Source organism: Protopterus annectens, chromosome 1.part1 (genome assembly GCF_019279795.1).
Source record: "Protopterus annectens isolate FY-2018-M chromosome 1.part1, PAN1.0, whole genome shotgun sequence".
NCBI lineage: Eukaryota > Metazoa > Chordata > Ceratodontiformes > Protopteridae > Protopterus > Protopterus annectens.
The window spans coordinates 848,637,754-848,651,284 of NC_056726.1; the positions used below are offsets into that span (position 1 = coordinate 848,637,754).

General features: G+C 38.4%; 1 protein-coding gene across 1 annotated transcript in view; it reads right to left on the bottom strand.

The window, feature by feature from the left end:
• LOC122815150 (probable E3 ubiquitin-protein ligase HERC1) overlaps positions 1-13,531 on the bottom strand; it is a 5,886,073-nt gene that overhangs the window by 4,355,818 nt on the left and 1,516,724 nt on the right. Inside the window, exon 16 of the mRNA XM_044087407.1 lies at positions 1,754-1,886. Within this exon, the coding sequence (XP_043943342.1) occupies positions 1,754-1,886 (133 nt within the window). The remainder of the gene's footprint in view (positions 1-1,753; positions 1,887-13,531) is intronic.

The following is a 13,531-nucleotide window of genomic DNA, read 5'->3' on the forward strand; positions in this document are numbered from 1 at the left end:
GGGGCTGACTGGTGAGCTTCTGCTCCTAGACACCAAAGATGGCACCAAAGGTGTCAGAGCGGAACTCTGCTCCGAGAAAGACAGTAGGGGTGCTGGAACCAACGGTTCCACAACAAATGGCACCGATAGCTCTGGCTCCAAAAGACCGATGTGGCTTGGAGGAGGAACAGAAGCAGGTAATATGGCCTTAGCTCCGGAACTGATTGGGTTGGAGCCGGCAACAAATTCACTAGCGCTGATGACTTCAAGAGTCTAAGCACCACTCTCTCGACATCCTCCTCAGAAAGACTCTTGGAGGATCTGGAAGACAAAGTAGGTGATCGAGATCTCTGTAAAATTAGAGATCTGAGTGTCGGGGACACCGGTAATAAATCTCTAGACTGGCTCTGAGGTATGGGTTCAGTAACTGGCTCCGAAAAAGTTGGGGCTGAAATTGGAATGTCAATGTCAATAACCTCAACCAGCTCTGAAGGCAGAGGAGCCGAAGAGGTAGAAGATTTGTCCAGTTTAGCAATTTTTTGTGGTGGTCCTGATTTAACAGTCGGTGTGGGAGACTGTCTGTTGACTGACTTGACCTTCTCTTTTTTAGAAGCGGGAGACCTGGAATGAGAAGATGAAGAGCTGGCTAAATCCTTCTCAAAAGAAGGTTTAAGGAGACCTTTCAAGATCAATTTGTTCTTCCTTTCCTGGAAAACCCAAGAACTAAAAGAGTGGCAAAAGGTACATGTCTCCTGAAGATGTATGGATCCCAGACAATAAACACAAATACTATGTCCGTCAGTCAGGGACATTTTTTGAGAACATTTAAGACATTTTTTAAAACCCAAAGGTTTATGATCTTTAGATTCTTTAGACATATTGTCACAAACACAATCACAACATATAAACATAGAGGATGACAGGAAGAGAGTACAAGATCCTCTAACTTAACCGGGCCTAGCCCTGCTCAAGAAAATACTACACACAAGGAAAAAACAGAGGACTAGGTCCTCTAACTTAAACGGGCCTAGTCTTGCTGAGGAAACAACACACAAGGAAAGGCAATAGAGGACTAGGTCCTCTAACTTAAACGGGCCTAGCCCTGAAATGAAGGGAAGGTGAGATAGAGAACAAGCAAGCATGCAACAGACAAAAGCTAGAATAGGTCCTAACAAAAAATGGACTTTTGCCTAAGAAAAATTTTAGTAATAACTAGCACACAGAAAGAAGGGATACCAGTGAGGAAAGGCCTGCGGAAGTGACAGCCAACAATTTGCAACAACAATTTGCAATAAAAGTTAGAAAACACACCAACTACTACTACTAGGTAACAACTGTTACGTTATTAATAGTAAACTAACTATTATAGTCAAAAAAGAACCACTATAACATTTTGAATAAGCAAAATTTCCAACTTAACCACAGCCAAGAAAGAGAGCACTTCTGAACACATAGATGTGGCAAACGAGATCTGGGGATTCTTACTAGTGCATTATGGGATACCTACCTTGCCACGAGCCAACTTAGAGACTTTGTAATCGGCTCCGAACCCATATGTAAGAATGAAGGCAAGACAGGACTACAGAACATCTTATGTTTAAGTTTACTGAAAGTTGCTGTTAGCATTACCTAGTAAGTAAAGTACTGATCAGTGATGTTTTACAATAGCATATATATATATATATATATATATATATATATATATATATATATACAGCAAAAATTACTAATGAAAACTGTTTATCCAATAATATAATAAAGAGGTGTTTCATACCTTGAAGCTTAATGGTGATAACACTTTCCTGTGAGCTGGTATCAAGTAGTACTGCAGATCTTTTGAAAACATCCACAGCATAAGGGAATAAGAGATGAAGATGTTTATGAAGCAACTCCACAGTGCGTCTATTCTAAAATTGCAATGGCACGCCATCAGAAATAATATTAGAAAATACTCAATCTACTTAACAAACACTGAAAAATACACTGATTATATTTACAAATGAACAGGTAATACACAATGTATATTTTGTTATTTATTTACTTTTGATGTAGATAATCCGGACATCTGAGCTTTTTTTCCCACCATGACACAATCTCAGCATTCAAAAAAGAAACAATATCAGTACTACATGACATAGAATTTCAGCTTTTCAAGATACTATTAAGCTTGGCCAAATATGGACTTGCAGATTATGTGCTAATGAGATATCATTACTAACAGTACCCAACTAGCAGCAGTTTGTTTATGGAAAAGCTTGAGTGGGAGCAGAAAGCAGAGAAATGGGGTGTGCAGCCTAATGACCTCAGGAAGGTAGCTCCAGAGAGTTGGCAGTCTTATGGAAAATACACTGGATGTGTGAGTTAACAAATGAACCAGAGCTACCACAGACATACCCAAGGAATCAGTTGATCTGAGAGTCATTAAGCAGTGGTTCAGCTGAAACCAGGTATCTCATGGTGTTGCAGTAGTCAAAATTTATATTTTACAGAGAGGTATACAAAAGAATAGGGTTACCCTGAAGGTAGTGGGCAAACATTCAACTAACAGTGAGGCAGTGGTGCGGTCTCCTCCTGTGTGCACCTGTTACATATCAAAAGATTCTGAGCTAGCTGCACAGTGTAAAGCCTTAGCTGGGTACGTGTGTAAGTATTACTAGTCATCAAATGGCCAGACTATGACACCATGTCCTACTGTGTATATAACCAGCTCTATTATCAGGGTAGTCATACTGTGGCAAAGTCGTTATTCCTAGACATGGTAGTGAAATTTAGAAATGGATCCAGCTAAACACTAAGGTATCTGTATCTCTAGACATGTTATACTGTATTTCCACCTGGTCCAGACATATTCCATGTTCCTCTACATATGTTAAGTCAGCTCTAGGTACTCAGAAGTACTGTTTTGATATGAATTGATTCAGAAATGTCAATATTTATGGGAACATGAGATAAAATATTTAAGCCTACAGGTTAAAATTATTCTATTATGGCTGCTATGGACATGCAAGAGGAGACAAAAATAAAAGAAAATACAAAAATTGAGAAGATGAAAACTCTTCATTAGGGATAAGGATAGAAAGAAGCAGTGAAAAGGATTCTAGTCCCTTTAGTTTTGTATAGAGGTCAGGCATTTTTTTTTTTTTTTTTACCAACTACTGGAGAAGTTGTGGACCATAATTAATAAAGAGATAAAGGAATTTATTTGTGAGGGAAAGGAGGCAAAATGGATTCCCCTTACAGAACAAGATGGTTTAGGACTACCTGATTTGAAGGGAAACTTGAGAGCTACACACTTAAGGCTTATATACACAACACAAGCAGAAGTTTATAAATCGAAATGGATGATGATAAAAAGTTCAAGAAATAATGACAGATTAGGATGGCGGATGTAAGGCCTTAAGGAAAATAACCACCGCACAGAATATCACATTCATAAAGTAGCAAAAAGTATTCTAAGAGCTAAGCCAATATGAGAATGGAGAGAGGAGAATTTGCCAACAGGAATGACGGCAAGTAGGGGTATACAAAATAGGGAAGATGGGACTGAATTTTTGGGAGAAAATCATCAAAAGAACCAAGGTACTGGTAGCAAATAACTAGGAAGAGAAAGTTAATATAGTGGGATGACGAAAAGCAGAAGTTTGAACTGCAGTTTAATGACCGTCTTCCCTCCCAGATAATACAGAATAAGCAAAGGAATAGGGGAGTGTTAAACGAAAAAAACAGCTTTGGTAGAAGTTTTAGCTGAGACCAGAACATGAAAGTACAGTTATGTAAGTAAATATATCACATCAGAAAATGTTACAACAGACCACTGTTGCAGAAGCCTAAGCTGTTTAAGTACTGCCCTTTGCAACTGGCTAGAATACAAAGCTTAAGGGCACCTTCTCATACATGGTCAGGAACTTGAGGTGACAGCCACATGAAGACAGTGCAGGAATATCCTCAGAATATGTTTTACCTAGATAGAATGACAAAAGCCCTGAAAGAACAATGCTAAAAACAAACCCAACATTAAACTATATACAAGAGTGTACACATTCACACCCTGGTAACATAAAAGGAAAAAATTAAAATAAGGTGGCTGGAAAGTGAGGAAGCAACTTCAACATCTACTTTTTTGGTAAGTTTACTTATACAACTGTACTGTGTTCAGGGTATAAATCAATGATGCAATAACCTAACCTATTAGGGTACTCAGAAGTAAGATGACAAATAAATTAAAAGACTCCAGAAGCCCCTGAGAAATGGTCATAGCAAAGCCTATTCTGGACCTGGAAAAATAATCCAGCCTGTACTACATGTAAAGGTCTTTACAGAGGAACAAGCTACTGCCTATAGTATATTTCTACAGTCTACCTCTTTATGGAACAACACCTAGAAGCCAAAGCCCTTTTGGAGTCAGCCCTAGCCTTGCAAAGAAATAGTTTTATGGTGAGTGTAACAAAAAGCAATAGCATGACACAACTATATGGAAATAGTCTGCTTTGACACTGTTGTTCTTTCTTCTAATCTTCATAGCAGACAACCAGATGATCAGCTTTCCTGAAGATTCAAGTTTTGTCTAGGTAGTACCTGAGCTGCCAGTGAACAACCAGAGTGTGAATAATCATTTCTACCTTTCTCTTGGGTTCAGGAAAGGAGAAAGGGAGATTAATAGTCTGGCTTAAAGTAAAACTCAGACCACTTTAGGCATAAAGGAAGAATAGTTCTAAAGCAAACCCTGTCCTTGTGATAAATGAGTAGGGTTGACTCATCACAAGTATTTGCAACTTAGTCTTTCATGTAAAGAACATCAATTCAGCCTGATGAGCTGGTTCAAATAAAAAAGAGTAAACTTTTCAAGCACAAAGTTAAGATCCCAAGCAGGTGCTACCTGTTTAACTTGACTGCAGTTAGAATGGGGAGGGTAAAACAGCTGACGAGCAGAAATGGCCTTCAAATGCACCTTGGTAGAGGAATAAGGCAGGCCCAGACAGTAAGTCATACAAACAGTCAAGAACCAGAGGCAGCTAGACCTGAACTGGCACCAACTAGAAATATTTTTCTTCTTGCACATACATGACTTCCTACTTGCATTTTCTCCCCTCTTTTAATACCTGCTACACATCCTCACAAAGCAGGTGCCTAAAAGGCATCAACATTTTATCACTCAGGCAGTTAGTTTGTGTTTTTAGGTTATGGTATATCAAACAACCTTGTATAAGCAAACCTAAAGTGTGCAAGCCTTTGGTAACTCCCCATGGCCAGATTGAAAAGAAGAGAGAACCACTGCTGTCTTGGCCAAAAGGAAGTCACCACCACAATTTTGGAAAATCCATATGGATCTTTAGAAGAGCCTAGGATATCAGCGGAAAGGGTGGGAAACATCCACATCCATGGGAATGAGAAGGCATCCATCTTCCAGGTCTGATCACTAGGGGTACTGGAGCAGAACATATGTAGTTGTCTGTTCTGACAGAATACAAATGGACCTAGTTGAGGTGCTCCCCACAGATGGATCAATTCTTGAAAGACCCCCAAGTTGAAGCTTCCATTTGTGGAGGTCTGCTCTGGTCCAGCTGAACTTGTCTGTAATCATGTTTTGCCTTTGACAGAATGTATAAAGCCCAAAGAGTCAAACTGGGCTCAGGAGTTATATCCCAGCCTATCAAAGAAATTCTGCAGAGAGTGTAAAGATCTGGTACTTTCTAGTTCATTTATGTTTCATGCCACTGTACTTTTGTTTGTATAAACATGCACATGTCCTGTGGACCACAGATGATTTAAGGCTTTCAAGGTATTGATCACTGCCAACATCTCATTTGTGTGTTTCTATCTGTCTAAAGGGTTCCACAGAACTTGCATTGTTCTGCCTTTGGAAACTGCTCCCCACACCAGCTGTTATACATCAGTAGTGACAGATTGTAGGGGGACTGGAACGGAAGATTGGAGATATGGATTGCAAGAGGTCTAGTCTAACCACCATAGAATATCCCTCTTTACAAATCCCAAAACAGGGATATGAAAAGATAAAGGGTGTGAATGCAGAGTCCAAACTGACCTGAGGTACCACTGGATTTTCCCCACATGTTGTTTAACCACAGGAAACATGTGAATCATTTATTTTGCTTGTTTATCCTTTGTTGACCAGGTTAGCCCCACTAGACTAATAGCCTCTTTTCAGATGAGAACCAAAGTGGTATTAATACTGACTATGGGAAATTTGGCCAACTCTTTGGAAGAAAGAAAGTGAAAAATTCTCTGGACTTGCTAGGTGATGCCAAAGGACTGCTACTGCAGTTCTGGGAATTCCAAGATGGAGGAGAGTGTAGCAGAGATAGTAGGAGGAGCAGGAGAAAACTTGGTGAAAGGAGAATGGAGATGAAATAATTGTTACAGAGCTGGAAACTGGAGGATTAGAGACAAAAAGTGCTGATAGATTTGATAAACCAGTCAGAGTCAAAAGGAGAGGAAATGCAATGGGGTGTCATGGTGGAAAGTCTATTACAGGAAGAAACAGAGGTTGAAAACAGAAGCAACAGCTGGTGAAGGGAAAACAGTGGAGCTATTCCCTACTGGTGGAGAGCCAGTGTTAAGGGTTTACCTTTGCAACAGGTTTTTTTGTTACAAAAAAACAGCAGTTATGCAGATGCAGCAAGGCAAGGAAGACTAGAAGAAGGAACTGAGAGGGAACAAACATCTGCAGTTTCTCATCAGCCACAGAGAAGACAACCATTGGTAAAAATAAAAGTGATGGCAGTGTGAACAACATATTTAGGCCACTAGAGTTTAACATTAAAGACATGAGAACATTTATTCATTTGGCAGCTGAACATTTTTATGAAGTGAATTCTGAAAGCCTTAACTTGCTGGAAGCATTATGATAGATTGACAAAAAGAAATATATTACCACCATGGAATGACTATTTCAGAGCCTGAGATTACAACTTAAACAGAAAATAAATGTGCAATTTAGGACTTCCAATATGGATGAGCATGAGTTAAAACTTTCTTTCTCCATGTAATAAAATACATGGTTAAAAACATATGTGATGAAAAAAATGAATTGACTGGGAGTTGGGAAGTGTGGTTAACAATGGATGTTAAGCTCAGATGGCTTAGTAGTAACTTGTTGTGGCTATGATGTGCAGGGTCCTGGGTTCAAGTCTTGCAAGGGCTGGTTATTTTTCAAGAGAAATCTTGATGAGTGGATGGGAAACAGAAAATTCACCCCAGGGATAACACCAGTGGCTCTATTCGACAGAGGCACTGGGAACTAAGGTCGGGTGGCACTAGGCTAGCGTAATCCTATGGCTAGGCTTGTAAAGGCCAAAGGGCCATTAGCCTAGTACATACCTATGTCAAAATTTAACATATTTCATATACAATAACTGTGAATGGTAAGAGAGGATTTGTTAGGTAATGTGGCCAACCCAAAGCATGTTATTTTAGTAGGGATGAAAATTATTTAGTACAAGGCTATAACCAACAAAAGTGTGGCCAATGTGGGGAGAGGGGACTTAACAGCAAAAAAAAAAATTTTTAAATTTGGACAATTATGGTTTTACTGTCCCATATTAGAAAAGAAAAAGTAGATAAAGAGGAAAGCTCATAAGAAAGTAAAACAATAAAAAAATATTACTACAGAAAATGTTGAAAGAGGAAGGTGATATCAGGAAGGGGATAGTGAAGAAAGTTTAAACTGAGGTTATTAAAATAGAGGAAGAGAACAGATTTGCAATGTTAGAAAGTTAAGAGGAAGGATGAGGAGAAATGGAGATAGGAAAAGAACAAAAATGTGAAAAATCAGTTGGTGGGAGACTTAGTAGAAGGAAAATGAAAGCAAGATCTGGAAGTAAAACACTTCCAAATAGGATGATAAATGACTTTTGGTATTAATATAAGGAGGTTGTTGTTGGTGGTATTGCATAAAAAATATTTTTTCTTGCTACATACCAGCTGTAACCAAGAAGAAAACACACAAACAATACAGTGGGGGGATGCAAATTGTTTGGCCTGTAGAAAATGAGACATGTTCTGAAACAGGAATTCTTTTAAAAAAATGAAGACATACAGATTTTAGATGTAGCAAAAGTAATACCAAGAAGGGAAGTGATATCTGATATGAGAATGAATCACAAATGTATAAGTTTAATCATCATTTATCTGTATACTAATACTAGTGAAAGGAAACAATTATTTGAAGAAATTAAAAAAACACATGCTAGTAAATATTTCAATAGTGATGATGGGAGATTTTAACTATAAGCTGAGGAAAAAGGGGAAAAGGAACATTACATTATTAAGGGAAAAGGAATTAATAAAATGTATATTTATAAAAAAAGAATGGAGAGAAAAAAAAGAGGAACTTTTTTTAAAAAAATTGATTACATGGTTTAAAAATGAAAGAGTTGTCAGATCATATAACAGTATGTGCTAGAATAAGGGAAAACAGCAAAATTGGACTAATGTTTATATTTAAATGTTATGTTTTTTAACTGTATAATGCAAGTAATACTTAATGTGAAGCTTTCCTCCCCGGGCCTCCGCTGAAAACAGACCTGTGTCAAGTCGGACTCTCCCGGTCAACAAATGTAAATAAATAAATAAATAAAATAATACAGGAGGAAAAGGCAAAAAAGAGATTAACTACAGAGTTTAAAAAGGAGGAAGAAATTTTAAGAGAAAAATAAATATTATGGGAATATATAAATATGAGAACATTTTATAAAAATTGGACACGGTGGTGAGTAATGTGCAAACAGAAGTATAAAAGCATACATTTAAAAGTGGAAAGAAGAAAAAATGAAATAAAATGAATTTTTGTGGAATTATGAGAAAGAGACAGAACAAAAAGTAACAAAATAAGGGAAATAGAAAAACAGATGCATGAAAAGATTGAGGAAAAAATATAAATGTTGTATAGGCAAGGCTTTTTTTCTGAAAGGAAGAAAGAGGAGGTCACCGCTTACTTAAGAAAATAAGTAAAATGTGAGAAGGAATGATGGATCATAGATAGCAAAGGAAACAAAATACAAACAATAAGATATTATGGAGGTGTTAGAGAATTTTGTAGAGAAAATGTATGAAAAAGAAGAAATAGATGGTGAAGAAGAATGGAAAGTAAAAAATCTAAGCAAGTATTTTTTTTAGAAATTGGTATAGCAATAGAATAAATAGAGAATGTGATAAAGGAAGGTAAGAATGAATCAGCACCAAGATTGGATGGTATAAGTTATGAGCATTACAAATGAAAGAATAACATTTTTTTAATATTAAATGAATGGATGAAGAAAGGTACAACGGAAAAAAGACATGCGGTAGAGTGATAAAATTTGTATGGAAAAGGATGGAAGAAAAATTATAAAAAAAATGGAAGAATACAACACTAAGGAATATTGAATATAAAATATTTATGAAAATTCTACAAAAAAGAAAGTACAGTTGTGTAAGCTGAACTTACCATAACAGCAGATGTTCGAATGAGGACTGCTGCAGTAACCTTAGCTATAAGAGTTTTTCCTGCCAAGGATATAACAGCCGGCAGGCTTCCAAAGCTTCAGGCCACCTTCCACGCCCAAACTTGTCTTTAAGTCAACTCGATTTGAGATGCTTGACAGTTTGGGTACAAAGCCCTTCACAGCTTTCCTGCCAGCAGAAAGAGAGAGAGAGAGGGGGAGAAGGAGTTTGAGCTCTGAAAGGACAAGGCTAGGAATAACAAAAAATAAATATTCACACCCTGGCATAAAAAAGCACACCAAAAATCAAGAGGGATGGAGGGAGGGAGTTGCTACTGCAGCAGCAATCATTCAATCCAACTGTTATGGTAAGTTCAACTTACACAACTGTACTATGTCCTTCATATTGATCACTGTTGCAGCAGTCTTACCGATATGGGTTGAATACCATAGCTAACTATATTTGGGAGGTGGAAGGAGAAGGGCCCAGGAGCCCCTGCAGAATGGTCTTAGCAAAGTAATATCTAAACCTAGGGAAGGAATCCAGCTTAAAGTGCTTTGTAAAAGTATGAACAGAGTCCAAGTGGCAGCTTCTCAAATAGTTCTAGAATCCAAGCCTTTCCAAAAAGCCACAGAAGAACTCAAGGTCATTGCCTTGACCCTGCCTGGAATACATCTGTCACTGTGAGAATAACAAAAGATAACAGCCTTAGACAACCATCTGGAAATAGTCTGTTTTGACACAGGTCATCCCTGCTTCTTACCTTCCCAAGAAATGAACAACTGATCCAACGATCTGAAAGATTTAGTTCTGTCAAGATAGTACCCAAGCTGTCTGTGGGCATCCAAGATAAGAAGTATCCTTTCACCCTCATTTAGAGATTCAGGAAAATAAAATATTAAGATGGATAGTTTGACTCAAAGTAAAACTAGATACAACTTTAGGCATAAACGAAGGATTATTTCTCAGAGAAACCATACCCTTGTGAAAAATAAGTAGGGTTAAATCACCATAAGAGCTTGCAACTCAGAGACTCTTCTTCCAGAGGTCAGAGCTTCAATAAAATTGTTTTTTCATGCTAAGAACCTCAAGTCAGCTAGATTAACTGGTTCACATGAAATATGTATTAGTTTCTCTTACACAAAATTAAGATTCCCAAGGAGGGGCCACTGGTTTACTTGGAGGTCTCTTATGCAAAATCCCTTTCAAGAATATTTTGACAGGAGTCTGCACTGAGAGAGGAAGATCCTTAGGCAGACATGCTGATCATATATGATTTTCTAGTAACAGGCTTTCTTGATTACATTAGTACCTGCTGCATGCACATCCTCAGAAAACACATGGCTAAAGAAGAATTAACACTATCATCCAGGCAGTCAGTTGAAGATGACTGATGTCAAAGTGTATCAAACACCTCTATTCTTACGCAAGTAACCATTTTTGCGAGGAAGCTTGTGGTAATTGCCCCTTGCCACTTCCAAAAGAAAGGAGAACCATGGCTGCCTCGGCCAGAAGGGAATCACCACAATGATCTTGGGGGATTCCTTCTGAATCTTCAGAGGTACTCTGGATATTAGTGGAAATGCATACAGGAACATTTGTGATGTAAGGAAAAAAAGAAAAGAAATGGCATCTGTCTCTTCCCGCCCTTCTGGCATGATGTCCTGGAACAGAATTTTACCAGTTGTTCAGAGGTGAGACAATGAGGTTTATTTGAGGAATTCCCCATGAATTAATCAAATCTTGGAAGACCCCCAGATCTAGTTTCCATTTGTGAGGGTCTGCCTTGTCCTGTTCCATCTGTATGCCACACAATTTTGCTCTGATGTAATGCTGGATGCCTGCAGAGTGAGACTGTGCTGTGAAGCTACATCCCAGGCTAACATGGCTAGTCTGCAAAGGGGTCAAGAAAGACTTTTAAATGTTCTCTTGGAATCCTAGCTTGTGCAAGAGATCTCTCACCTAAGAAAGAGCAATTCCTGACATTTTGAAAAAGCTTCTTTAAAGATAAGCAAGCAGTTCATCTAATTTTGAAAATGAGCATATCTTGTGGGTCTATATCACATTGTCGAATCGAGAAAATAGCGAATGGCTACAATATCGAAAACGCCGTTCATCGAAATGTGTTTTGTGGGGGGCTGTGCCCCTCACAACCCTGCTAATTAGATATACCAACTCTGAGATCGCACTACAGTGAGGAAAGGGCAAATATTCCAATCCCCACTGGACTGCGACCCCACAAAACACATTTCGATGAACGGCATTTTGGATATTATAGCCGTTCACTATTTTCTCAATTCGACAATGTGATATAGATCCTATCCTGTAACCTACAATGAGATACAACTGGATCTAGAGAGTTGATGAACATTCTTGGTGCAGTGGATAGTCCAAATGGTAAGGTAGAGAGAATTGATATTGTGATCCAGACACACAAAACCCTAAGAAATAACAGAAATCTGGGTGAATACGAATGTGATGACAAGCACCTTTTAAGTCTAATGTTAGCAAGAAACTTGAAAGAGGAAAAAGAGGCAACAGGTTGTGAAGAGACATCATTTTGAATTTGGGCACGATCACAAACAGGTTTAGGAAGGAAAGCTCCAGAACTGGTCTCCAAGCATTTTCTTTCTTTGGGACTAAGCAAATCTTTGAATAAAACCCCTTCCCCACCTGGGAAGGAGGAACTGGTTCTATCACTCCTTGGGACAGCATGTGATAAAGCACAGGGGGAAACAAAACATCTTCTGGATGAGAAATGCCCCCCTGGAAAGGAGTCGTCTCCTCTCACTGCCATCTGTAAACCTGATGAATGATTTTCAGAACACATTTGTCTGAAACAATCTGTTGCCAAACTGAAAAAAATGGAGATTCAAATTTTTTGGAAGAGAAAGAGGGCCAGGGTGGGAGGGGGTCACAAGACTCTTGAACAGACATTCAGATTTGTTGGGGGTTTTCTTAGTTTTAGGAGGTTTGAGACATTTTTGGAACCTCCTTGCCACTTCTTGAAAAATGCCAGTTTACCTGAATTCTGCTGAGACTGTTTATTTTGTTTCTTGCAGAAACTGGATGAGGAGAAAGAAAACCCCTTGGAGAATTTGGAAAAAGAAGGTCGAAAAATCTTGAGAGATTCCCTGGATCAGATCTGCCCTTTCATCACACTTTTTGATCACCTCTGTAGTAGATGAAACAAAACACTAAACCTTGGTCCAAGGGAGAATTTAAAATCTCATTTTAATACCATTTGGAATATTTTGAGAATGCAGTCATGCAAACCTCCTTAAAAACATACCAGTGGCTGTAGCCCTGGGAGAAGCATAAACATAGTCATACACACACTGCAAGTAATGAGTAGTAACCTGTGCAATAAAGGAAACTAAGTTATTCAAAGCAGGTTTTTCTTCACAAGAATAATCTGTACATAAAACACTCCTCATACTTTCACATTTTGCCTGAATAAACTACTATATGAGCCTGACAACTTAAAATTCTGAAATTCAGAGTTGCAGTAGACACTTTTTCCCATACCTATCAATAATTTCTCCATCCTTATCAGAATGAATAGGATTGAAATTAGCGAAGTGCTTAGCAGCACAGGAGTCAAATAAGGTTATAGCTGCTGGGTCAGGTTTAGGGATAGTCTACAAAATTTTAAAAGACTGAGGACCTTTAATCATCCTATCTGCCTTTTTAAGGACAGCTGGTTGACTATCAGGAAAACTGCAAGCAAGAAGATACACATCCTCTAAAGCAGACCGGACAAGAGAAATGAGTGTAGGTTCTGGAAAATCCTTCTGTAACAACTCAAAGTATTTTTGAGGGACTGAGAAACCTCAGTGTTCTCCCACTGAAAACACTGCGGCATTCTAGCAAAAGTCTCAGAGAAACAGAACCCCCAACAGGGAGAATCAGAAAGAAAGCTCTCCTCTGAATCCGAGTCAGATATTTGAGGACAAAATGCTGAATCCGTACCTGAATCCTCCTGTTCAGATTCAGACTCTTGAAGCTCTTCAGGAAAGTTGGCATCCCTCTTTCTTTTATCAGAAATTACTCTACAAGAAAATCAACAGCCTGAATCAAACTCTGAGCCATTCCCAGTAAATTACTCCTA